This window comes from Carettochelys insculpta, chromosome 2 (assembly GCF_033958435.1).
Source record: "Carettochelys insculpta isolate YL-2023 chromosome 2, ASM3395843v1, whole genome shotgun sequence".
Lineage (NCBI taxonomy): Eukaryota > Metazoa > Chordata > Testudines > Carettochelyidae > Carettochelys > Carettochelys insculpta.
The window spans coordinates 266381473-266407089 of record NC_134138.1 but is presented as its reverse complement, the minus strand read 5'-3'; the positions used below and the strand labels follow the sequence as shown (position 1 = coordinate 266407089).

The 25617-nt window shown below is 44.6% G+C and overlaps 1 protein-coding gene across 10 annotated transcripts in view; it reads right to left on the bottom strand.

The window, feature by feature from the left end:
- PRKAG2 (protein kinase AMP-activated non-catalytic subunit gamma 2) overlaps positions 1-25617 on the bottom strand; it is a 401630-nt gene that overhangs the window by 107537 nt on the left and 268476 nt on the right. For 8 of the 10 annotated variants that reach the window (XR_012644083.1, XR_012644082.1, XR_012644084.1 and 5 more), the window contains one exon: positions 25110-25321. Coding sequence is in view for 6 of the 10 variants with exons in the window: in XM_074985101.1 (XP_074841202.1) it covers positions 25110-25321 (212 nt within the window). In the remaining 4 variants the exon portion in view is untranslated. Of the gene's footprint in view, positions 1-25109; positions 25322-25617 lie in introns of those variants that run through there. The other 2 variants (XM_074985107.1, XM_074985105.1) reach the window with 2 other exon arrangements.

Sequence of the window (25617 nt, the reverse complement as noted above, 5' to 3'; positions counted from 1 at the left end):
GCTACAGTGTGAACTGTGTAGAACTGATATTCAAAGTTTATTAGCAGCCTAGCACACTGGATGTATTAATTTTGAGGTTAGCACTACAATGCGTATCCTTACCCTTCTTCCCCATATAAAAACGGGAACTGTGTGTTATAGTCAAGTGATATTTTGGGCACACACATTTCAATTAAAAGGTGCAATCTGCCTGAGTACAAAGGACTAGACACAAGCTCCTCAGCACCATAAAACCCCAGAGACAAGATGAATGGGTAGTTTTGCACAAAACAGCAATAAAGAATCTGTGTGTGTCAATATACAAAAATCCAGATTTCACAAAAAAAGCAGATTGCATAGTCCATGGCCATTTCTCAAACTGAAAATTTGGTAGGGTCTTATATATTGATTTCAACTGAAGAATACAGTCCCAGTTTGACAGTTTCAGGATGTTGCCTTCTTGGAAAGGGCTGGACTTATCCAGTGCTTTCCCAAATTGTATACTAATTTCCAGGTCTATTTTGGCATGGTCAGAAGTGTTTGTCTGGGAACAAAGTAAGAGCTGAGGGCACACATTTCTGGAAACGCTGATGATTACCATCAAACCATTGTGGCAAGGATACCAAGGGACACTACTTGGGATGGATGCTGCAGATCATGTCTACAACATTATATTCTCAGTGCAGTGCTAGCTTCTCTGCTCCTGCAAAAGTTGGTTCTCAGCAATTGTGCAATTTAATCTGTTGTGCCTGGTTGGCAGCTTGGAGACAGACTGCCCACTCAGCCAGTACTGGTTCTTTTTGGAGCTAAGGCTGGCCAATGGCCCCATTCATGTTCCTTCCTTATGTTACCCTTTTAGAGAAATGACCTGCACAAACTGTTGGGACTGGGATTAAAGTGCTGGGTCTAGTGATTGGGGCAGAGATTAGAACTGGGAGTAGAACCAAGGATCATAACCAGAATCAGAATCATGAGTTGAGCCTAGAATCAGAGTCTGAGACTAGGGGCAAGGATCAAGAACCCGGAACAGATCAGGAAAGCAGAAACAAGGCAGGGAAGCAGTAGCCAGGAGTCAAGGGAGAAGCCAGGGTTCCATATAATGAGCAGGTAGAACCCAGATGCGTGGACAACTTTCCGTCTTTCTGAGTTTATATAGGAAACTGTGGTCTATCAGAGATCCTGGTGTTTCTCCAGTCAGAGCTGGGAGAGGCGTGCCTGATTGTATGTCTCTCCACTCGTTTGGTTAGTAACAAGCCACTTCATAGGAGCAGGACGTGACCACTGATTGAAAACCCTAACCATGGACCTCAGTTCAAGAACCATGAAGCAGTGACACTTAGCTCCAGCTCCAAAGAAATTAGTAAGGAAGGGACTATCTCATCCAAAATAATGCACTCAGCTGCTTTTCTTTCCCTATCTAGAGAGAATGTAATAAAACTTTCCATAGTCTTAAAGGGCTTTTGAAACATTAGGGCTACGTCTACACTAGCCAAAAAGTTTGAAATGGCCATGCAAATAGCAATTTTGAAGTTTACTAATGAAGTGCTGAAATACATATTCAGTGCCTCATTAGCATGAGGGCGGCTGCAGCACTTCAAAATTGATGTGGCTCGTCCAGACAGGGCTCCTTTTTGAAAGGACCCCAGCTACTTCGAAGTCCCCTTATTCCCATCTGCTCAGAGGAATTTCAAAGTGCTGCGGCCGCCCGCATGCTAATGAGGTGCTGAATATGTATTTCAGCGCTTCATTAGAAAACTTCGAAATGGCCATTTGCATGGCCATTTCGAAGTTTTTGGCTAGTGTAGACACGACATAGATGCTACAATTATTACTATCTACTGTGTGTGTGCGCGAAGGTGGTAACCAATCAGACATTACAGTTTGTACAGAACACAGCAGAACAAATCACTAAGATTATTGTACACATCAGTTGAGAACAGCATCTTGGATTAATCTTAAAGGTCCTCAATGGATTGGACATCTCCATTCTGACTCATTGAGACAGCTGTGCTCTTCTGGAACACCGCTAATCAAGCTGGAGGACACTACCTGTGAAAGCCCAAAACTGAAATGACCTACCTATGTTACACCAAGAATTAATGGCCATCACAAACTTCCCTCACCTCTTTCTGCTCTAAGTTTGAGGCACATTTGTTTGGGATTGTTGCCTCTAATAAAGTCATAGCAACAGATTCTTTTTTCTTTTTTTTTTTTTGAGAAACTCCACCAATACGAGACCCTCCACTGCCCATGAGTCTTCCCCTGGAAAGAGGATAAGAAAAACAAACACAAGACATGCATTGTTTGATTCACTTTCCCAGAAAGCACTGAGATACTATAGTGATGAACACAATATGAGAATCTATGTAGAATAATGTGTAGAACAGAAAGTGCAGGGGGCAAAAAAATTTAGCTGGTGTGAGGGCACAGAAAATGTGTAAGTTAAGTATCAGAGAGGTAGCTATGTTAGTCTGTATCTTCAATAACAACAAGAAGTCCTGTGGCACCTTATAGACTACCAGATATTTTGGAGCATAAAATTTCGTGGGCAAAGATCCACTTCGTCAGATGCATGGGAGGGGGTTTCAAAGGAGGATTTAAAGAGGGGGGGTCTCGGTAAAGGAGAAGGCTAGATCTGACAAGGTCTATTCAGTCAGGGTGGAAATGGCCCATTATCGGTAGTATACATCACAGAATCACAGAATCATAGGGCTGGAAGGGACCTCAGGAGGTCATCTAGTCCAGCCCCCTGCTTCAAGCAGGATCAACCCCTACCAAGTCATCCCAGCCAGGACCTTGTCCAGCTGGGACTTAAAAACCTCAAGAGATGGAGAATCCACCACCTCTCTAGGCAACGCATTCCAGTGCTTCACCACCCGCCTGGTGAAGTAGTTTTTCCTAATATCTAACCTAGACCCTTCCCTCTTCAACTTCTGACCATTACTCCTTGTTCTGCCATCCGACACCACTGAGAACAGTTTCTCACCCTCCTTTTTAGAGCTCCCCTTCAGGAAGTTGAAGGCTGCTATTAAATCACCTCTAAGTCCTCTCTTCTGTAAACTAAACAAGCCCAAATCAAGAGAGGAGAAAACAAATCAGACCAGTCGGGGGGATGTGGCCCACTGTCAGATTCTAATGTGGAGATGTGAACATCAAGAGCAGAGAAAGTGCTTTTATAATGGGCTAATCACTCCCAGTCTCTGTTTAATCCTTGGTTGATGGAGTCAAATTTGCAAATGAATTGCAGCTTGGAGATTTTTCTATCCATTTTATTTTTGAAATTTTTTTGTTGTAGAACTGCTACTTTTAAATTTGTTACTGAGTGTCCAGGGAGATTGAAGTGTTCCCCTACAGCTCTTTGTATGTTACCATTCCTGATGTCTGATTTATGTCCATTTATTCTTTTACAGCCATTTCCACGCTGACTGAACAGACTTTGTCAGCTCTGGCCCTCCCCTTTACTGAGACCCCTCCTTCTTTAAATCCTCTTCTGAACCCCGCCCCACACTCATGCATCTAATGAAGATGGTCTTTGCCCACGAAAGCTTATGCTCCAGAATATCTGTTAGTCTATAAGGTGCCACAGGGCTTCTTGTTTGTGTAAGCTAAGATGTATTTAACGATTTATTTCAGGCCTGAAGAGGAACACAATTTGGTTAATTTCCCTGAAGGGTGATTCAGCTTTCAAATGTTTCAGAAATGCTGGCCTTTCAGAAGAGAGAAATTTAAGGTCAAGCTCAAATGACTTGAGAGCATAACAGAAAACCCATCTGCTTCCACTGTAACCAGTGACAAGGAAATCTCAGGCATATACAGAAACACTGGGAAACAAAATGTTCAAGGACTTTGGAAAGGGGAAAATAAAAAAGCATTAACAATAAAGTCTGACATAGATAATGTGATACCAATCTTAATTACTGTATTTGACAATTAGAGGCTATGGTTGATGAACATCTTAGAAATAGTACATTATAAATAATTTTTCTCTAAAGGAAGGCTACCCTGAAAGGGTTTTTTCTCCATTTGCCAGGATGCATAACTGGGACTGTGTATCCACCAGCAATTCCAAGTAGGATTGATTGGATGGAGAATATAGATTCATTTTGTAATGCTTTCGCAGTTTACCAGCATTAAATAGTCTCCCAGCTGCAGCTGTTCTGCCTTCCTCATCCTTAACAACATAGTATTAATTTAAGCAGTTAATATATTAAAACAGTACAGTTATATTGTGCATTCAACTAACGTTGGTGGATTCTACTAGTTTCAGTGGTTTGCAGGGATGAAATAAAGAATTTAGCCTATTGTGAATAATTAAAGAAACTATCATCATCCTAAGTGAACAACAAGCTCAGAGTCAGGCATGAGGAACCTATATGAAATGGAGAATATACTATTCTGAAGTCTTTTGACTATATTTTCCATACAATTCTATTATTGAAAATCTCAGAGAACTGATCCTCCTCCTGAAGTCACTGGGAGTTTTGCCATTGACTTCAATGGGAACACAAGGCAAACTACAGGACTCTTGAGTTACTATCATACATAAAGGTAGAATGTCCTCATAGCATCATGTCACTGAATTAACCAAGAGTTCCATTTCAGGCCAGAAAAACTTGGCATCTTGGAACAGCTCTTCCAACCAATAAGTAACAAAAACATAATGCTTTTTGTGATGATTTCTAGAGTATATATACTTGTGGGGACAGAGGTAGAGGTTCCTTCTTAAGGTTCACAGTTTTCTCTTGTGGATCCCAACCTGAACTCAATGATGCTACACATTATACAAGTCTACAAATATAAGAACGTTACCATGACTCAAAAAAAACTCATTGCAAACAGGCAAGAGAGATACAAGGATATCCTGATATCTACATTGTGATTCATCAAAGAATGTCATAGGAGAGCTTAAATGAAAGCCAGTATCATGCTTGTTGGTCATTATCATCACTGTGAAATGTGTGTAAAGATACTACATAGTTATGTACATATGTTGAAAATGTATTTTGAAGACTGTATCAAGTCAGAGTTGACAGACAGATTTTCTAGAGAGACAAAAGGGTGAAGTAATATCTTTTACTGGGGGTTGAGAGGAGGGGCAAGTCTAGCTTTTGAGCTATATAGAGCTCTTCTTCAGGTCTCTCTCACAACAGAAGGTGATCCAATAAGAGATTTTCTCACTCACCTTGTCTCTCTATTATCCTGGGACCAACACAACTACACCAACACTGCAAAAATGTTTGTGTGTCTTATGAAAGATGTTTATTTACTTGTATCTCTGTCACCATGTAACTGAAGCACTGTAAGATAACACAGTGGCTACACATCTACATATGAAGTAAACAAGGGATAGTCCGTTTCAGGAAAAATGAGAAGTCCTGTGACAAATTAGAAACTAATAATTTTATTTGGGCATAAGCTTTCGTGAGCTGCAGGTCACTTCATCAGATGCATGAATCAAAAGGGCAGCAGGATACTGCCACAGGAATTATCATAAGAATATAGACAATGAACTTTGGAGTTAAAAGAAGGCAAAAACATGCCCCTTGACCCATCAACTGGGAAGAAACACAGTGTGTTTACATTCATGAAAATTGGATTTCCGCCCACCTCAGTAGAAAATGCATTAATATGCTTTGGGTGAGATAAAACTTCTTTATACAAGTTGTTAGCTTGTTAATCTAGTCTCTAGAAAGCATGTTATGATTTTTATATGTATTCCATTATCCTTACTATTTCTTGAATCTTTGATCATTTACTTAGTGTTGTTTTCAGTATACATATATCTCAGATGTAGGAGTTGAAACACAGAAGCTGGTATGTATGCTGTATATTCTGAGACAGCACATCAAGTATTTTGGTGAGTCTTCAGTGGATATAAGGCTGAACCCTATAAAAGAATGCTTCAGAGGGTCTCTGGGCTGGAGTACATATATTGATGATTTCCAAGGCAAAATAAGGACTGATATAGTCAAGAGGAGAGTGGGTAACTAACAGTCGGTGGTGGTCAAGGAACTGAGACCCAGTTAAACACAAGTCTCCCTCTTACTCAAGGCAGGTGGGTTTAACAAGGTAATTCATAGTCAGGTACCTCAAGAACTGTCATAGTGACCTAATATTAGACTTCTAATTAGACTCCACTTGAATCCTTAAATGTTTGTAAAATTTCATCTGTTGGATGTCCTGAGCTATACTAGAATTTTTGTGACAAAGAGGCACTTGGCTTGTTGCAATCGCTCACTGGTGGCATGACTATAAATGTTCACTGTACGGGTGCACCAGGGCTGGAGCATACATGGAAAAAATTAGAGGATACTTAACACATGCTGGCAACCAGTGCCTCCTACCCACTGGCAACCCTACTGATCAACTCCTCCCTGCTCAATCAGCAGCTCCTGCCTGCCATGATCATTTGTTCCACAGTGTGCAGGAGGTGCAGGAGGACTGGGGATGGGGTGCTCTTAAAGGAGGGAGAAGAACTATGTGGGAAAAGAGGGAAGTGGCATGGGAAGAAGAGAGGTGGGGCCTTGGGGGAAGAGGTGAAGTGGGGACAGGGACTGGAGTTGAGCATTCCTGAAGAAAGGAAAAAAACAGAACCTGTAATGGTGACCACAAGGGAGTCTGGGGCCAGGTGGGAATAAATACATTCAAATCTTTGGATGGGGACGTTGTAACATTTGTCTTTCCCATAAAAGCTAAGCAGGGTGATGGGCACCACTGGTCCAAAAAAGCCTCATTTTCAGGAATGGCAACCCTCCCAGGTGCTGACAGCTGAAGGATGTCCAGAGCTTGTCTGTGTTCTCTTAGACAAACTCCGCTTAGGTGAGCTTGAAAGGACTTACAATGTTTTAGAATAGGGCAGGAGGAATCTGGGGCCATGGAATCATCTAGTCAGGAAGATGACAAAGCAAGAGGAGACAAGGGTACTCCTGTTGTGGGATTTGGCTTGGTGGGAACAACATCTGTAGGTGCCCCAAATGTGGGAGGCTGTGGAAATCAACTTGCCAAATGGTCTGGTGATCTTTCCCTCATGTGTGCTGATGATCAGGACCTTGGAGACCAGAGAACTGCTGAAGGGTTCAAAGAAAGTTCCTGAGGATGTACATAGGGAGCAGGTGGGCACTGGACCATATCCACCTGTCTCTACTATGTGAAGTTTTGCTTTTGGTACCAATGTTCTCCATCTGGAGACAGTCTGGAAGACTTAACAGACTAATGCCTAGGAGTTGATGGTGAAGTACAGGAGGATTCAAAACCAAATGATAAGTAACTCTCTGAATAATCAGTAGACAACAGAGGAGCTAAACCAGAATAACTAAGTGCTCTGATCTGGCTGTAGCCCATTGAGAAGAGTACAGAAGTCCACATTGCAGTTAATTCTGCAAATGCCCCACAAGATGTTGAGGAATTTATGTTGACTCTCAGTGCTGGGAAGGACTTCAACTTTGGTGCCGAAGTATGAAGTACCATTCTTACCCTGTCAGAAGAATGGCCTGGTACCAAAGATATGCCAAGACATGAAATGAGTTAACTTCTGGGTACTAACTGCTTCTCTTAAAAAAAAAAAAAAAAGGCAGGGATAAAACTCACTGATACAGTAATTGCAAGGTAAACTACACAGTGAACTTTAACTCAGGCCACAGGTATGAAGAAGGAACTGAGATGGCTTCTGGCAGTGCTGCCCTTATGTAGTCTTGGGAGAGGCCATGAGGAGGTTCGAGCACATATGTCACCACAGAAAGTCCTCTGGTTTCCGTGTACTAAAGACATGTGCAGCTGCTGATTGGAATACACATCTGTAACCAAAGAACTCTCAGATATTAAGTGAATGCTCTAACTGTTAGACAACCCTAGCTCACTTTGTATCTCTTGGTTTCATTATCTTATTAACTGAAAAGTTCATTGTAGGCAACACATTTCCACAAGACTGCAACAACCAAACACTGATGCCTCTGATGAAAGGCGTAAAGAGTGGGCAATGATATTCCTTCTTCAAAGTGTAACATCCATATCTATAAAGCCCTAACTGGTGAGAGAAACCGTTAGGTGACTGGCTTGTGCGGCTCTCCCTTTGTACAGTCACAGTGGCTAAGATTCTCTTGGTTGTTCTTGCTGTCTATTTTTTGAAGTTAAACACTGCAAAAGGTGAGACTGGCTGTGTCTACACAAGGTAGTCCTTTTGAAAGATTTTTTGAAAGAAGAGGGCTCTTTCAAAAGAGCATCTGGAGCATCTACATACAAAAAGTGTTCTTTCAACAATAAATCGAAAGAATATGGTGCTCTTTTCGAAATCACTCTGGCTGTTTCTACACATAAACAGCCCGAAATATGCTAATGAGGTGTGGATGCAAATTCCCAGCAACTCATTAGCATAAGGTCACATGATTTGGAGTCCAGAAAACGTTCTTCCAGACTCCGAAACAACATGTAGAAGCACGGCCCCCGGGGGGAAGGGTCTTCAGGAAGGAAGTCCTTCTTCTGGAGGCCACTTCTTCCCAAAAATTCTCCTTCCAGAAGACCCCCCGGGGGGCCGCCTTCGGAGGAAAGTGGCATGTGTAGAAACAGTTTCTTTGTTTCCCATTTCAGGAAGAGCACCGCTTTTTGAAAGCTTCTTTTGAAAGAAAATGCATACAGATGCTCCGCAGGGCCCTTCTTGCAAAAGAACAATCTTCATTTTCGATCCCTGGCCCATTCTTTTGAAAGAGTCAGGGATGTGTGGACTTTCTCTTTTGAAAGAGCAGATCACTCTTTTGATCCACTTTTTTGTGTGTCGATGCATTCTTTCAAAAGCAGCTCTTTTGAAAGAGATCTACCAGAAGAGCTTCCTTCAAAAGATCTCTGTAATGTAGACGTAGCCTGTGTTTTCAATGAAGGGTTTACACGTTTGGAAATGCTCCCTCCAGAATTAAGAAGGACCCAGATTTGATAAGTTTCAGGTCATAGTGTAAAACATAGGGGCTGGACACGTTCATAATTGACCAGTGCCATAATTGGCCAAGGTGCAGAGGCAATGGTATTATTAACATTTTAACAAACTCTCAACTTAACCAGGAGCCCCAACCAACAGAAGATCATCAGAGTGGTACCTTTTCAGCTGACTGCTGTTTTGGCTGTCCAGTAATTGAGTCTGACTTCACCAATTGTTTCTGAGTCATTGTGGTCAAACTAACATCTCCTTCCCTGATTTCATCTCCCTTTCTCTTTCCTTCACTCCTCATTTCTTGTGTGTTCCTTGAATCCACCACCTATTATTCAACTTCACTTCTGTGGTCATCTTCTCTCCTCATCCCCAGTATCCCTCCTTGTCATTTTTAAATCTTTTAACAAACACATGTATGTAGGCGCTGATGCAGCATAGCAATTAAAGCATGCGCTTGGCTGTGGCCACACTTGGCCAAAACTTCGAAATAGCCATGCTAATGGCCAAATTGAAGAATACTAATGAGATGCTGAATTGAATATTCAGTGCCTCATTAGCATTTGCATGCTGCCGGGTGCAGTGCTTCAAAAGCGCCGCTTTTGAACACATGTGGCTTGGCGCAGCTACACGGGGATCCTGTTCGAAAGGACCCTGAACATTTTGAAATCCCCTTATTCCTGTCAGCTGAGAGGAATAAGGAGATTTCAAAATGTGTGGGGTCCTTTCGAAAAGGACCTCCGTGTAACCAAGCTGAGCCATGCACGTTCGAAAGCAGTGCTTCCAAGTGCCATGGCTGGCAGCATGCAAATGAGGCACTGAATATTCAATGCAGCGCCTCATTAGAATTCTTCGATTTGACCATTAGCATGGCCATTTCAAAGTTTTGGCCAAATGTGGCCACAGCCCTTAACTTCAATCATGTGAGCAGTTCTTTAGAAATAAACAGGGCTATTCAAGTGCCTAAAGGCAAGCATGTGTTTAAGTGTTTTCCTGTAACAGGGCCATAATCATTTTGTAAATGCAACAACCAAACAATGAACCAACAAAAAAAGTACATAGCAAGTCAGAGCAAGTAAAACTACATATTACTGAAACCTTCAGCCTCCTTGCCTTCAATGCCCCAACAACGTGTGTTGTCATCAGTAGTAGCATTACCGCTACACTTGGACCCTATCCTGCAAACATCAGTGGAAGCAGTACTTATTTTGATACTAAGTGTCGTAAGTACAACACCTAGTAACATTTACAGAATCAGGTCCTTGCACAGTAAACTCCTCAAGTAAGAGATCCATTTTATCATTTATCTGCACAGTGCCATGCACACACAGCTTTAAATCACGAATTTTAACTTTTTCTGTTATAGGACATAGAGAAATCAAATATCTCTAGATTTCCACAAATGGACCCACTGTCAGCCAACTTCTAATCTGAATGTTAAGAAGTTTAAAATTATTTCACTGATTGTGACCCTATATTCAAGCAATCAAATTAAAAGCTCCTTTCTCCAGAGAATTCTGACCCTCTCCTCTTGTTGTCATTACCTCTCTCTTCCCCAATATTTCCACCGTTATGATTTGGTGTTTTTACTTATTGTGCCATTGCTTTATTTTTATACATTACATTGGGAGATCTACAGGGCTGGGACCTTGTCTTCTTTTAACAACGATAAAGAACTATGCACATCTTTGGCACTATAGAATTCACTGCCAGCATAAAAACACATGACCTGACCCTTAGTTCCAGTTGAAAACACTGCTGTGAATATGCTCAAAGAATAAATATTTTGTGTTCACTGCACCAACACAATGAAAACACTTTTCCAAGCTGCTGCTGAGATGGTATCTAGTCTCATTATGAGTCAGCACCCCAATGCAGCTGACTTTCCAATTGCCAACTGACTGCCTTTTTTTTTTCCCAAAGGCAGACAGGCTCCATTTTTAAAGAGATATATGCTCCCTTCCTGCTTAGGCAGAAAGCTGGAAGATCCAAATATCAGAGGGAGTTGAGAGCAAGGTTTGTTCAGGAAAAAGTTGATTATGATGTATTTCCGCTTCCTTTATTCAGCAATTTTTTCACTACTGCTGAAACAGAACCTGTTTCACCTGGGCAAGGTATTCGGGAGGAAGAATCATAGGCATGGCCACTTAGTACAGCAGTTTCCCTTCAAGCCCAATTAAGACGTAGGTGGTTACAGGCAACATTGTAGAGAGGGCCTGAGATGTTTGGTGTGGAATTACAGTATGCAGCAGTGTCACAAAGGCAGGACAGGGACTCGGACATCTACAGATGCTTGAGAGTTCACTGAGTTTTCTCTTGTGGATCTCAGCCTGAACTCCATTTTTTGGCTGCCAGCTCTGCTCCATATTTGGGCTAGTTGTTAAAAGGGGGGTGACACAGTGGAATGGCAAGTTCAGGTTCTGTTGGCTTTATCCTGTGCTTTCATGAAGAGGTTTGGTACAGAATACCTAAGCTTGTATAAAAGAACGGCCTAGATCAGGGTTTCCCAAACTTTATATAATTGGGACCTGTCTTTTTCAGTACCTTTTTTTGTGGCCCCAAAATATAAACACATATAAAAAGATGAATGAAAAAATTTTCACTCAATACCCCACAACTCCCCTGCCCCCATGGCCCCAGCTCACCCTCCACCGCTCATCCTCCTGGCTCAGCATGCTCGGGACTCCAGCCCCACTCCCCACCACTCAAGCACCCCACCCTGGTGCACCCCCATTCAACTAATTCCCCTGCCTGGCTCAACCCCTGCCCCCTGCGGCCACGGCTCACCCGCACCCCCGCACATGAGGGTCTGGCTGTCAGCCACCACCAGCATGTGCAGGGACTCTAACTGTCCTGCCAACTTAACTCACTCGCTCCACAGTTCACCCCCGTTCAATCCCACCTCTGCCCGGCTCAACCCCTGCCATCTCCAGCTCGCTCCTGGTGCATGCTGGGCTGTCAGTCGCCAGCACGTGTGGGGCTCCTGCTGTCAGCTGCTGCAGGTGCATGAAGCTCTACCCCCCCGCCCCCAGTGAAACCCTCCCCCACCCTGGTTCACCCCATTCAACCCTCCCTCAACTTCCCGTGGCCCCAGCTCACACACTCTGGCACACAGGGCTCTGGCTTCAACCTGTGCCCAGGGCTCCCAACCCACAGCACATGCATGTGCGGAGCTCCAGTTCCAACCCCTGACTCACCACCCAGGTGGCCCTGGCTCTAACCCCCTGGCTGGGCTCGACCCCCGCCTGCCTGGGTCCAACCTCCTGCATGCCCCAGCTCAACTGCATCCTCCCACCCCCTCTGCAGCTCTTATCCACCCCTGGCTTAACCCCCTCCAGCCTCACCCCAGTGCCCCAATCCATTCCCCAAGCCCTTCCAACTTACGTGGAACGTAACCCTTGCATACCTTGGGGGATTACTGCATATTTTCTAAGGATCGGTATTTTTTTTCCAAGTACCGGTACTGGGCTGCGGCCCACACTTTGGGAAATTCTGGCATAGATGATAAATAGTTTTCTGTATTCTTGCCTTAAACTGCAAAAATACAGCTTGCAAATCATTGTGAACAGCTCTTCCTTTAGATGCAGTTTTATGTTGAACTCACCATCATCATCATGAACTATGGGCTCAGCACCCGTTGGTGTCTGATGTCTCTCTCATTATTTCCTTTCATTTTTCCCTGTTCAGTGTGGTGTGGGTTAGTTTCTGTAGACTAGCTCCGCACCAACCTACTATAACTATATCATATGCTGAATTGGGCAGTACAAATTACATTACTGTTACAACCTGGCCTTTTTTCATGAGAACAGCTGGCTACTGTAACTGGTTCTTCAGACATGACGCAGACATTTATTCCACTTAGGTGTGTGAGAACTTCTCACAGTATTCACAGAGTCAGGGCTTGTGCCTCATAGCCATAGCCCCCTCCTCTGGCTATATGAGGCTGTGCTGCCTTGACACTCCCCAACCCCACAACACACACACACAGTTCCTTCACACTGTGTACTGAGAGACTAGATTTCAACGTAGAGAGGACAAAGGGTGAGTTGCGGAATTCACATCTGCATCATACTTCATATAAGCATAGTTATAGTAAGACTAAATTCAGCTATGTATTTCTCTTACATGACTGACATGTAACACAAATGAAGTCCTGGAAGTTACAAAACAAGGTTATGTTGACTGGCTCAATCCAGAACCGGAATGCTGTCTCTTCTGGGACTTATGGGCTGCGTCTACACTAGCCCCAAACTTCGAAATTTCCAAGTTTACTAATGAAGCGCTGAAATGCATATTCAGCACTTCATTAGCATGCGGGCAGCCACGGCACTTCGAAATTGACGTGCCTCGCCGCCGCGCGGCTCGTCCTGACAGGGCTCCTTTTCGAAAGGACCCCGCCTACTTCGAAGTCCCCTTATTCCCATCAGCTCATGGGAATAAGGGGACTTCGAAGTAAGCAGGGTCCTTTTGAAACGGAGCCCCGTTGGGACGAGCCGCATCAATTTCGAAGTGCCGCGGCTGCCCGCATGCTAATGAAGCGCTGAATATGCATTTCAGCGCTTCATTAGTAAACTTCGAAATGGCCATCTGCGTGGCCATTTCGAAGTTTGGGGCTAGTGTAGACAAGGCTATGCTGTTTTATAGGGTAGTCCTGCTGTTTTGGAGAATGGGAAGGCTAATCAAAGTGACATTTTGGGTAGTACTGTTGCTATTGCTGAACACTGTGATGGTGCTATTGCAGTGCGAATGTATACATTCCCAAAGAACACAGGCTATGTCAAGGCCATTGCTCTGGCCAAAGTATCCATGACATCTAGCATGTACTATAACAACGTCTTGACCACCAATCAGCCTTCAGTGATAAAGACTCCAAATTCCTTTCTGAAAGCTTCAGGCAGCTGGACTGTAAATTTACACACAGCCACCCTCTTCACAGAGTCATATTTGGACAACAATTCCTGCTTGCTTGCAATCTGCATTTTTAGCAAAGATGAGAAGAAGAAGAAACATGGAGATAAACATATTGCATAGAGCTGGAAGGGGCCTTGCGAGGTCATCAAGTCTAGTTCTCTGCACTCACAGCAGGACCCACCACCATCCCTGGCAGTTTTTTTTTTTTAATCTAACCTACTCCAGACCCTTGAAAGGCCCCTTAAGGATTGAGCTTCAACCCTGGGTTTACAAGGAAATGTGCTAACCCCAGACCTGTTCTTTCTACCCATTAAGGCTATCTTCTTAGAATCCTTGTCCTTGAGATGGACTTAACTCTGCCTTTCTAAACTCTGTCATGCACCAAGGTTATGATCAGTGAATTTGGGGCTAGGGAGTGTTAAAGCCCTCAACTCCTTGCCCTGGTATAAAGCAGTGTTTCTGTAAATGTTTTGCAGTAGATTGCACTGGAGCATCCAGGAGTGCAGTGTTAATACAGAGGGTCACTCTCCTCTGAGGAGACAACTCCAGGATGTCCAACCACTTATAGGTATTCTCCTGCAGGAACTATGTCTGAATGCTCAAGGAAACAAATGCTCGCACACAGCAAAACATCTAGCTATGGGCTGAAGTTTTCAGGCACTGAAGGAAAAAAAAGTCAAGCATTGCTGAATTGAATGGGGAGAAACAGGAAGTGGTTAACTATGCCAGGGCCAGATCTCACTCCTACAGTGGCAGAGCTGGATGGGACACCTCTAAAAGCTCCAAAATGTAGATCAAGCACTGGAGAATGGGAGGAGGATCCTGACCTCCATGCTGAAGAATCCTGGGATCTCACAGATAACGGAGGAGGCTGCCCTGCACACATGAACAAATTATCTGACTCATCTGTCACCCCAAACAAGGGAGGGATTGGTGCTGATAGCATTAACTGTAGCCCTGACACTAACATGTATTTCCATTCATCCCAGTGCCAGGATATCAGCGATACCAATGCAGCTGATGGTGCCAATGTGGAGTGCAGAAAGTGTTGCCATGATAACACTAGTGGAGCAAAATGCAGCATTAATGAGGAGCTTCCCAGTGCCAAGAAGGTCCCTTGTGATCAGTCTGGCACCAAAAGTCTATGTTAGAGAAAGATAAAATGCATTGCTGTCAGAACCAAAGATTATGTGGTCCATCCATACATCAGGACTATAAATGATATAATCTGGTGAAATCCTGGATCAAGACAGAAGTTGGGATGTAAAGGCAAAATATGTCAGTTGATATGCTGTCTGCACCAACACAGCTGGTGCCTGTGTCACCCTCAGGCTATGTCTACACTATGAAATAAAGTTGAATTTATTCAAGTCAACTTTTTACCACTAGATTTTATAAAGTCGAAGTTGAGTGTCCAAACCTGCACACAAAGTCAACTCAGTGTGTCCCAGCTAAACTGACTAAGTTCAACAGTTGCAGCAGTGCATTGCGGTCACCTATCCCACAGTTCCTTCAGTCCCATTGCATTTTGGGTTTTTTGCCAGTGCATTATGGGAAAGAAATGCCCTGCAAGTGGTTGTGGGTGAGTGACGTTATTTCACTAGAGTGTATTGTCCTCATTCCCCCTGCTGTTGAAAACAAATGACCATTTTTCAGCCGTCTCTTTCCCTGATGAGAGAAATTTTTGAGTTGTCCACATTAAGGAAAAAGGCAGCTTTTACAAAAGAGTTTTTAGAAAATACTTTAAATTGACATTAAATACAAGTGAAGAGTGAGAGAGGCTTTAGGAGCCAAGTTTGAACTAGTATCAGAGGGGTTGCCGTGTTAGTCTGGATCTGCAAAAGCAATGAGGGGTCCTGTGGCACCTTATAGACTAACAGAAATGTACGAGCATAAGCTTTCGTGGGCAAAGACCCACTTCGTCAGATGCAGGTTTGAACTAGAGAGAGAGAGATTTGTGAACTGTCACCATACAGAAGTGAAGAAAGCTCTAGGGAAAGACTTCATATTATTCACAAGAAGATACAACTACATGAGAAGGAAAGACTCAGTATGGAATCCCAGAGGGTGTTGGTGTCTAGTGGCTGCTGGAAGGAGCCATTACCCCATCAGAAGTAGTAGTGGCTCAAGAAGAGAAGGAAAAGTTAAGGAAGCATTAGAAGATAGAAAAGTTGAGGAAAGAATTAAGAAATTCCTGTTCCTCTTCTGGTAAAGAATCCCTAGCTGAACTACCTGTGGTTATGGCTACACGAGAGGTTTTTTTTCATCAAAACACGTGTTTTGTTGACAAAACTCGTAGAGCGTCCACACTAAAAATGCATTCTGTTGACACACTGTCGACAAAACTCTCCACTTTTGTTGACAGCCTTCTGCCTCTCCCCACAAGGCACAATACCTTTCTTGACAGAATCCATTAACAAAAAAGCCATGTCGATGTTCCAGGGGGGCCTGCTGTTGACAGACAGGGCTTTCGGTCACTGGGCAGCCGCCTGCTGTGCTTCCGGTCTGCTGTTCTGTTGAGGGGGGCCGGGTAGTCTGGCCACTCTCTGTTGACAGAGTAGATTGATTTTTTGATCTGCTTTTGTGTGTTGCTGCACTCTTTTGACAGAAGTTTTGCCTGAAGATCTCTTCTGACAGTAACTTCTGTCAACGGATTGCTGTAGTGTAGATGTAGCCTGTGTGTGAGAGGGAAAGGAGAAAGACAGCCCACAAGCTCCATTCCCTCATACAACATCCTCCCCTGAGCTACACGCTTTGGGTAAGTATTCTGTATGTCCCCCAGTCACATTCTGCTTCTGTCCCAGTGATTTCTGAACTAGGTTGTATGACTGGCTGCATGACACCAGTTGGGTGTTCCCAGAATGGCCCAAAGGAGGTAAAAGACAATTGGTAACAAGGTTATTTTTAAAAGTCACTGTTTTAAAAGTCATGGTCTGCACAGCCCAGCAGTCATGTGGTGGGGTGGGAGCTAGCTATATGGTAGCAGGGAGGGGGCTAGACGGCCATCCACATTGGACCTTTGGGCAGAGGGTAGCCCTGCAGAATGTGAAGTGGAGAAAACACATTTCTCGGCCTCTCCTGCTAAATCCTGTGCAGGAAAGATCTGTCAAGCACTGAAACCTGGTGTAGGACAGGGCTTGGTCCGCACAGTCTGGCAGCCATGTGGGGTGGGGCGGGGCTTGATTTTCACCCAGCACTGCCAAGCATCCCTGGTGTTTACTCAGCACAGATTCATCCATCCACGCAGAAATGAGATCCTGGAAGATGGCTCCACATTGGGGCTCTTTTGCTACCCTGAGAAATCATGGCTAGATGCGATCACTCCTGAGGTCTGACAGCCACGCTGGCCAGAAAGAAAATTAATTCAAATTGTTGGGCTTCCTGTTACCTACTTCCTGAACACCTGGAGAGCACTGGAGGCAAAAGCGGCCAGAATGAACACATTTGGGGTATTGTAGGATACCTCTGGAGCATTGTGGGAGACCTCTTTAAAACTGATTTAAAACAACACTGTTTCCACACTAGCATTAATTTGGCCTCTGAAATTCGAAGTTGCCATTACACCACATGGGAGCAGCAGGGCAAAAAAGTCAATATTATCACCTCTTAAAATCGATCTAATGGCATTTGCAGTGAAGACAGTCACATTGTAAAATCAAGCTAAGCACCTTAAAATCCACTTTATGCTGTAATGTAGACAAAGCCTCAGTACTGGACTCAAGGGATGTCCCCGGTTTGGAACCGGAGTTAAGAATTAAGGAGTTCCTAACTTTCCTATGTAGCACTGAGGAGCAGTTAGAAGGACCTATTCCATCCCAACTGGCTGGTCTACAATCTTCTTGGAGGAGGCAGAAGCTCCACATGACTAGGAATGATCTTGATTGGTCTTATGTGACCTTTTCATCAGTGCATCCAACAGGGAGCAGGTCCTTGGAGAGCCACCAGTTTCTTGGAAAGGCACCAACTCCAGAGCATGACATCATAGCACTTTCTGAACCCAAGGGTGACCTCTGATCCAACCTAGGCCTCAGTGCCAAAGCAGGCTTTGTGGCCTGTTTGAATAGATGATCTTTTAGGTCCGCAGCATCCAATACGTTGGCCATTTGCTACATGTGGTGAACAGGACACTGCAGTGTGATGAAATGTAGCTCCTCAGAACTGCGTATGTGGAGCGCCCTCTGCCTGTGCTGCACATGCGCCCCACCACTTGGTGGGACGAGCATGTGGTGGTGGCAGTGGTGGCTCCTCCTGTGCCTCTTGCCTTGGGGTTGCTCGTTTGGCTCTGGAGCCATACGGCTCCTGCAGCCCCGGTATGGCTCCTGTGGCTCTGGCCTGGAGCTACGTGGCTGCCACGGCCTGTCATGGCCCCCGTGGCCCCAGTAGCTGTGGCCTGTCACAGCCCTAGCCCCAAGGTGCACGGCTCCTGCAACTCCAGATCCTACGGCCGCAGCAATGGTGGTTCCAGTGAGTCACCATTATAGTCACTGGTTGGGGGAGTCTGTCTGGGGGAATGGAAGGGGCTGTGGCTATTGTGGAAGGACCACAGCCACAAGTGTGGTGATCCTTGAATTACTATTGGATACCACGGTTTTAGATGACGGTGAGGGATCTGTCCTGCTGTTAGGAGGGATAGATCAGTGGTTCGCGCATTGGCCTTGTAAACCCAGGGTTGTAAGCTCACTCCTTGAGGAGGCCTTTCAAAGGTTTGGGGTAGGTTTTTAGAAAAAGAAAATCTGTCAGAGATGGTACTAGGACCTGTTGTGAGTGCGGGAGACTGGACTCAATGACCTCTCAAGGTCCCTTCCAGTTCTGTAAGATATGTGTAAGTCCATGTTTCTAAGGCCCGTAGCCACCCAAATCCAAGCTCTGAGTGATTTACAAATCAAACACTGCTCTGACATGAATCTTACCCCAGCACAGCAAGCACCCCATGTGGGGATCATTATTGGGGATCACTCCCCCAGATGATGGTTGAATGCTGGTAAGGGCATCACCAAGGAATACTTAACTAAATTTAACACTAATGCCAATGGTATTAACTACCTATATAGAACTAGAGCAGTCCCTAAAGAGAGACAGAGAGAGACTGTGAGATTAAGAACAACATAGCTCCAACTACAGTCCTGGGCAGGAATAAGAAACTGAGAATAGTTGAGGCAATGCATACAGCCTGTGGAGGGGTTAGGGCTATGAGGTCTGAGCAGTGCTTTTCATGGGTACCACAAGGCAAAAAACTCTGGCTCCAACACGCAAAGTGCACACACAACTAAGTGCATCTCCATGAAGAAGTAGTTCTAACACCCTAGCAAAATTACAGAACAAATATTAAATAGAAGAAAAAAAGTCACACAATCCTAGAGGAAAACTGAGCCATGAGAAAGGAACAGCAAAATCGAGGTATGATGCCAAATAAATTCATTCTATCAATTTTTATTCATCATCCTAGACATGATCATTCACTCCAATAACAAAAAGGTATTATATTATATAGATATTTTGGGCCATCATCTTAGGACCACTTTTCAGTACATGGCATGGTACAGAAAAGAGAGTGTTAAAGGTAGATTGGCTTTAAGCCATTTCTGTGACTTCCTGATTCTGGTTCAATGAAGCTGGTCCCAAAGTGCAATATAAAGCAGACTTAAAGCTCTTCTGTTCAGACTTTCCTTAGTTGTCCGAAACCTCCAGGGGGATGAAGATTGACTGGATTTAGCAACATCCTGGCTGTACCCCCATTTTCGCTGGCCATGTTGCTCTGAATCTGAGGCCAGACAGGATAAGTAGATTAGGAGCTGCCATGCTGCCAGGAAAGTCCCTCCATTGAAGGAATCCTCAGGTAGCAGATTAAACTGGATTTATGCACTCTTAACTTCCTCAGGGCAGAGCGTGTGCCTTTATGGAATATTATTTCCCAACAAGGTCATGAGATTGATTGCTGTGGCTGTGAATTCTCTACTTAATTAGAAACTAGTGTATAACTACTTCAATTAAACAATATTTCGTGACAGCGTGCTTGTACATATTGCTTTCTAAACCAAGTAATTAGTTTAAGAAAGAGGTATAGCTGATTAAAGAGCATGGAATGGTACAGCCTACATATTTATTATATTCATCGCCTTGCCCCTAGTTATAGCCTCCTCACCCTGTTAAATACTTCCATACACCAGCGTTTCCCAAAGTGTGGTCTGCAGCCTAGTACTGGTCCTTGGAAAAAAATACCAGTCCTTAGCAAATATCCAGTAATTCCCCGACATACGTACATTAAATTTCACGTAAGTTGGGGAGGGTTTGGGGGATGGGTTGGGGCCCTGGGAGGAGGCAAGGGGGGTTAAACCTGGGGTGGGTTAGAGCTGCAGGGAGGGTGGGAGGGTGCAGCTGAGACAGGGCATGCAGGGGATTGGACCCGGGCAACAGGGGGTTGAGGCAGGGGTTGAGCCTGGCCAGGGGGTTGGAGTTGGGACCACAGGGGTGGTGGGTAGGGGATTGGAGTTGGACCCCTGGGTGCAGGTTGAAGCTGGAGTTCTGCGTGCTGGGGGGTGTAAGCTGGCACCATGGGGAGTTGAGAGGGGGTTGAACAGGGTGAACTGGCGGGGGGGTTAGCTGGTGTGGGGGTAGAGCCTCATGTGTCTGCAGCCGCTGACAGCTGGAGCACCACATGTACTGGAGGCTGACAGCCCAGGGTGTGCTGGTAGGGGGGTGAGCTGGGGATGGGGGTTGAGCCAGACAGAGGGGGGATTGAACGGGGGTGCACTGGGGAGGGGGTAGGTTGAGCTGGCAGGGAGGTTGCAGCCCCTGCACACACTGGCAGTGACTGATGGCCGGAGCCCCATGTGCCGGGGATGGTGAGCTGGGGTCATGGGACAGGTTGAATGGGGGGTGCACCGGGGCGGGGAGGTTGGGGGGGTGAGTTGCAGACCCACACAGTGTGCCGGGGGCTAGGAGCGAGACCTTCCTGTGTGGGTTGAAGCTGCAGCACCGCACGCATGAGGGTAGGCTGGGGCAGGGGTTGAACTGGGTGTGGGGGGGTGTTGAACAGGGGTGCACCGGGGAGGGCTGTTCGAGTGGGGGGGCAGTTTGGAGCCCTGCGCGCACTGAGTCAGGAGGGTGAGCAGGGGAGATGAGCTGGGGTCTCGGGGACAGGGGAGCTGGGGAGGGCTGAGCGAAAATTTATTCATTTTTCATTCATTTTTATGTGTGTTTATATGTTTGGGCCACAAAAAAAAGGTACTGAAAAAAAACCCACGTCCCAGCTATATAAAGTTTGGGAAACCCTGCCATACACCACTGGGCTTGACACACCCACACCCAGATCTGATGCACTATGACTTCAGTGAAATCAGCAGAATTATAACTGATATACACTTATGCAAAGGAGGGAAGAATCAGGTCACTTGCATTTAAACCTTGCAGATGCATGTTAATACCCCCACTTAATTGTAAAATAGTTAATATCATATATTCTTTTTAATTGTTATTTACTGGCTTTGGTAACCAGTCATGGACTACTGTCAGACAAATGTCCATATACATCAGCTTTTAACTAACTACAATTTTCACATGGACTGCAACAGTTTCACTGGCACTTCTGTTTAAATAAGTATGACATATTAGAGCCTACAGAAATCCATTAAGCTACGTAATCATCTTACACAGAAAAGTAAGCAGTGGGTACCACATCAGAGGCATTTAAAAACTCTACTGGCTAGAATTGTTTTTGGAAATGCATTGTAGGAAAGACTCTTTCACTAGCAGGTGACAGACTAAATTACTAAATTCTTTCAGTTTCAGATCTCTATTATCAGTTTACTGCCATATAAAATCAATGCTAAGTCACAGTAATACCTTGGCATACTAATATACAGTATTCCCTTACATCACCTTAATGCTACAATTCTGAATCTCTGTATAGTGGAAGGACAGCCTGCTTCTTCCCCAGCCATGGGGCTTCTGTAAGACAACTTCAGATTCAAATATCAGTTCCAGTTCTCCAGTAGAGTTAAACCTCTGCAATAAGGCAGCCTGATTAGGGGGCTTTGATGTGTGGCAGAGCTTTTAGAGAGAGCCAAATTGAGAGGTCTGCTGTGCATAGCTTGGTTCCCAGGCTCCCTGCCCACAGAAGAGTGTGATGTAATCATTCCTTATGCAAAAGAGGTAAACAGCAGTGTTTGTGAGTACTACAGTTTGGCTAAGGAGCACATTAAAAGACTTGGAGAAAAGAGCCAGGTAGTCACACACTCTTAACATATTCCCCTTCATGTCTGTGTGTGGAGGAGGAAACAGTTCTATCTCTGTGGCTCATTCCCACTCTCCTCCTCCTATTGGAGGGCTGTGAATGTTGAAAAGGTAAATCAGATGTGGACTAGCTCCCCTTTCCTCACTCAACACGTGCAGGGTAAAACAGCCCATGTTCATACAGCCCAAAGCACAGGCCAATGTAGCCCTGTGTGGTGCTATTTTTAATCCTGTTCCCATCTCACTCCTGTGGGACCCCAGTCCCACTGCCAGCCTCCACAAGAGTCCCATGTAGGACTCTAGGTTAAAGCATCCCTTTCCTGATCCCCTTAAATGAGTTCTGGGAAATAGCCACAGTGTGAGAGGAGAATCTATCTGATGTATGGCCAAAAGACATATTTACAGAACTGGTGGGAGGCTATAAAACCAGTGGGCATAGGGGAGGCAAGGGGTATTTGTGCAGACATTTTTGCCTCCAGGACAGCCTGACATTAAGGGTGCAGCACCCTGGGCTTTTGGCAGGCGCCACAAACTCTACTCTCCCCAACAGGAGAATTCAAAGGAAGCACCACATGTTGAAAATCTGGGAGTTCTCTTTCCTCCATATGCTTAATTCTCTTGGGGGTGAGAAGAGTGCACTGGAATGGACTCTGGTGTAATGTGTTCTCCAAACATGAACATCTTTGTGATAATTGGAACACTGACTTTTCCATCACATCACCCCATAATACTGTCGAAGCAGGAGTGAGGAGGGAATTAAAAGAACAGCAACAATAAGTTCAGCACATTAATTTCCATTTTGAAATGGGAAAAGTGGAAATAAACAAAACATGTTCACTGTTAAATTTACAACCTCTCTGCATTCCAACCACAGTTAGTAATTTCACATTAAAGAAGAATAAGTTATCATTCGCCACTTATTGCCTGAAGGTCACATAGTCCAAACAACAGGAGGTTAAAGTACAAGCTGTCTTATGAACTGTACATTGAAAAATCAAGTTGCATTTGGCCCATTAAGTGTAGTGCATGCTAATCTCTGGTTACATCTTTGATCTCTTATCAGCTAAATTCCTCATTGCAGCACACTGGCCCCACAGACACAAACACACATACATCATTGAAAGAACACCATAGGCATATTCACGAATAACTAAAATGTTAGAAGTAATGCCCACAAGTACCACTGCAGAGATGTATCACATAGTAATTAACCTGGATATCCATTCAGTGTGGGGTTAATTGCTTGGACATTGGTGCATAATATTCTGATTATCTGCTCTGAAGCAGTATGCTTGTCTACTCTACTCACTAACAAGAATGGCCTTCTACATTTTTATCCTCTCTCCAAAATCTGAGGCTCAAGAGAATGTTAAACTAGAAAATAGTCTCTCCTTCAAATGCTCTTCACAATAGGAAACTTTGAGATTACATTATTAGGGAAATAAAGTATATTACTTTTCCCCCTTCTCTTTTTTATCCTAGCACATTTTAACCCTTCAATGCCATGTTCCCCAGCATACCAAAGGACAATTCTTTATAGACCTGAAATCTAGCCAGTTATAAAAAGCAAGTTAAAATTAGTTCTAGCTACTGATACTACTCCTAGTCCCACTTCTGCAGTGTGTTTGTACAGAGCCTAATACAATGGATCCTGATTTGTCACTGGGACTCCTATGTGCTATCACAATACACATAATTAATAATAGAATACATAAAGCGGGAGTACTTGTGCTTAAAATAAAGCATGTGCATAAATATTGGAATGAGTGGGACCTAAGTAACTGACTACACAGAGGAAAACAGAGACTTATGAAGTAAATACAGATATTTTCCTAAACTCTCTAAGTTATAGTAATTTTGGGTGTTACAGATTACACCTCCCTCATCTGACAGTCTTGGGACCTGACCAGTCCTGAGCAAGGGAATTTGCTGGAACAGGGGAAACCCCTGCCTCCGGGCTCTCAGCATGCCACCCATCTCTGCTTCCAGCCCTGCTGGCTCCCTTACCTTCGACCCCTCCCCCAATTTCCAGCCCCCTTACTTTGGGCCCTGGCCCTTGCTGGGGTGATGCCAGCCATGGCTGCTGACCACTGGCCTTGGCCCCGCAGATGCTGGTTCTGGCTGGGTTACCAGACATGGCCCTGGCCCCACGGACAGCAGCCCCAGGGGGACAATCCCCATCAGGCTCCCTGTGCAAAAGGCCACTGGCCTCCCTGTCACTGGGCTCCCACCTGGCAGGGCTCTGAGCCACGGGTCCTCCTACTAGCCTCCCAGGCTGGGGCTCACTGGTTCAGGAACATCTGTGGGCCAGCTGCACGATAGGTGTTCCTGGACCAGAGAATTCCAGTTCTGGGAGGTGCAACCTGTACATGTAAGTCTAGTAGATAACAAGTTTTTGGAAGATATGAGGTTTCATCCTTTAAGTGATGTTTGAGAGAGGTCGCCAAGCCTGCAGGCAAGCCTCCTTCTCTTGGATACAACTGTAAACTGAAGGGCATTCCACAGCTGTTAGCATGAATCATTTATCATATAATCTATAGAGGGGATTTGAAATAATCATTAACCAGAGGGGAAAAACTGCCTCACTAAGCAGCAAGGCTTTTAAGGAAGTGTTTATGGTATGTACTTTATGAGCACAAACATTTTATTACCCCACAACAGAAAAGCTAAATGTCAGAATAAATGAAGACAACAAAGTGTATGCCTGCAGTGCTCATAAATTAATGTTGTTGTTCTACCGTGGTCAGACTTGTGAGTAATGCTGTGGACCTGTACTACAGCGAAAAGTGTGAGTCATGGAAAGATGACAGTCCTGAAGCTATCAGCCTCACAATCTCCAAGCTTCAGAAGGTGGGTCCCATTATCCTACTGCTCTGCCCTCTCAGTAGATCTCATCAAGGGTTTAACACTGTCTGTGGCTCATAGTAAAGTCTTGGGAGTCAGGACATCCAGGATGTAAAAGGAGGAAAACTACCCCTATTCTGCCCCCATTGTGAGTACACAGTTTCCAGCCCCTTAGCCATTCACACAGTTCTCTCTCTGCTGAAAAATCAAAACAAAATGCTGTACTTACTGTTTTTGAGGTAGCGCAGGGAGCTGGCATCACCATGGGAGGCTTGGCTGCATTTTGGGGTGGAGGCAGAGTAAACCTCTGCCCTGTGTCCAGAGGAGAAGAGTGGATCCGGGTTTCTAGTCTCTCAGGTTCATGTTTATATGATTCAAGAGGAAATGGAGGCTGCTTGGTCACTTGTGTTGGGGTAGATGGAGACGAAGAGAGGCCAGAGGCTGCAAACAAAAAATTCATTGCTAAAGTGCAGGTCAAAATGGGAGCAGAGAAGAATCTAACCTAAAAACTGACCTTGCACTTGCCCAGCCAATTTTTCTATAGTTCCCTCAAAAAACATACACACATCTCATTCTCATACTTATAAAAGCCATTTCCTCCTCCCCTACTTAGAACACGTTTAAATAATTCAAATATACATTTTCTGCCTATAATCCATAACACAAGAAGGGACAAAACGCTGTACTTTGACTGGAAATTTTTGGCAGCAGTGCCCAGTCACACATCCTCCACATCC